This window comes from Chaetura pelagica, unplaced genomic scaffold, assembly GCF_000747805.2.
Source record: "Chaetura pelagica isolate M959 unplaced genomic scaffold, ChaPel_1.0 scaffold222, whole genome shotgun sequence".
NCBI classification, from domain to species: Eukaryota; Metazoa; Chordata; class Aves; order Apodiformes; family Apodidae; genus Chaetura; species Chaetura pelagica.
The window spans coordinates 7,002,196-7,004,218 of NW_009952711.1; the positions used below are offsets into that span (position 1 = coordinate 7,002,196).

A 2,023-nucleotide genomic window follows, 5' to 3' on the forward strand; every position below is an offset into this window, starting at 1 on the left:
TCCTCATATTGGTTCCTGATGCCTTTGAAAGGAGTGAACTTAATCCACTGCAGCCCTACTTTCTGTCTAAGCTTTTCCAGTCAGCGGGGGAAAAATAAAAACATGGGCACCCAGGGCAGCCTGTGGGTGAATTCCATGTGTTTCTCTTCTGCCTGCACCTGTCTTATTTTTCCATAGCCATGCATTTGAGTTTATTTTCTTTTCACATGTTCAGCCTTGAACACAGAGCTGGTAAAATCATACTGTATAGCAATCTGTGTCTGAACAATATATAACAGCAGCCTTGTTCACTCTACTCCTTGGAAAAGACTGAATTATCTGAACAAAACACTAAAACTTATAGCTTTCTGATTTAAGTTTTCCACTTCATCATGAGCCTGGTGAGCACTTTCTGGCCCCTGCTGAAGGCAGAAGTGGGAAGTAAGCTCACTTGCTCACCATGGCTCATGAAGGGTGGCCAGTTCTGGAGAGAAGTTTTTGGTTGGTTTCTTGTTTTGAGTGTAGTTTCAAAGGACCTTCTCATCAAGAAGTTTGTTGATGCCATCACAGATCTTTTTGAGGTATGGCCGACAATCTCCATCAAGACTGTACAGGGCAGTTAGAAATTCTACGTTTGCAAAGTGATTGAAGACATGATTGATGCGCCCGTGGGATCTCGGTGTCAGGTGTCGACCTACTAGTTCATGCACAAGGTCTTTACATTCATTCAGAAGTTCTGCAAGAACATTTCTGTCAAAAGTGTATTCTACCTCGTAGAAACTGACAATTGTCATGGCAGTTTGGTTCAGCTTCTTCCTGAACTTGTCTACAATTTCCAGCTCTTCTTGGTTAAACTGATTATTTCGATAGAGGATCCCGATTTTTATTGCCACTTTAATCAGGTCCTTCATGATTTTATGAGCTTCCTTTTTGTTTCTTGTGTGTTCCTTTGTTACTTTGTACAGCTCATCAAAGATTTCACTGCTTGTGTCATCAATCAGCATGTTGGCCATGGTTTTGGTTGCCATTTTACTCAGGATCTTTTTCTGGGCTTGCAAGGCAAGGTTCTTGGAACTGAAATAATCGGGACCTGTTTTTGGAGCAGAGAAGAGGAAAAATGTTAATTTTACTTGGTGAATAATTTTCACAATCAGTCAAAAAAGTAGTACCTGGGTGCTTAACTGAGATATTGCATGTTTAACTGATCATTGCATGTAGTCATGATTGCAATAATAGGAACATTGACAACACTGTGTTTCCAGCTGTCTTTGGTTTCTCAGACATCTGTGCAGGTCTTGCTGTCACTGAGGGGTTTTGCATACAAATTAAGAACAGAATGTTTTGGTAGGGGATATCCATCCTCATTCTTTGCTAGTCTTTTAATGCTGAAGTTCAATATTAAAGTTTTCTTGGCAGAGAGATCCGCTGAGTTGTTGTGCTCAAAACAATAAATAACTTATCAGAGATGAGCAAAATGAGATACTGACAAATACAGGAACCCGAAATAATTTACTTTTGGTCATTGGGGGGCACTGTGGTTCCACGGTTAGACTAAGCAGCTTCATAAATGTGGATATATTTTGCTTTAATCTCTAGTAATTATGCCTTTCCCATTTGTTACCAATTTGCACAATTACAGAATGTGATTTTTGTAAAACCTTGGTGCTTCAGTGCGTGCAGTTTCTGCCACATGGAAATACTTGAACTGTTTGCTCTATATTTATCAAGTACACATCTAGGATTTTCAGTCTTTTACCCAGCTGTGCAATTTTCACTCAGCATAGCACCTGAGCATGTGGCTACTCCTGTGGGACTATCCAGTGAGCTTCTGTAATTATTTGACCTTACTCTATTTTTCATGCTAGAATTGGATTTTAGCTGACACTGTGTGGACAGAGTAAAAGGAAACAGAAGGGTTTAATCTAAAATAATAATCTGGTTTAATAGTGCAGTATTAAAGGCTCTGTTGGATCAAAGGGCATTTTGTTGTTTTAGCCAAAAGGTGAGGAGGGGAGGATGTGTATCCTCAAGGCTTACTGCTGGT

At 39.9% G+C, this 2,023-nt stretch overlaps 1 protein-coding gene across 1 annotated transcript; it reads right to left on the reverse strand.

Annotated features, from left to right (window-relative positions):
• Window positions 1–475: 475 nt before the first annotated feature.
• TNFAIP8L3 (tumor necrosis factor, alpha-induced protein 8-like 3) lies at window positions 476–1,066 on the reverse strand. The gene has a single exon (XM_009994441.1). The coding sequence runs from the start codon at window positions 1,005–1,007 to the stop codon at window positions 507–509; it is 501 nt and encodes a 166-aa protein (XP_009992743.1). The 5' UTR covers window positions 1,008–1,066; the 3' UTR covers window positions 476–506.
• Window positions 1,067–2,023: the final 957 nt, after the last annotated feature.

Coding starts and splice junctions, on each gene's coding strand:
- TNFAIP8L3 (XM_009994441.1), bottom strand. CDS start 1,007: ATGGCAACCAAAACCATGGCCAACATGCTGATTGATGACACAAGCAGT.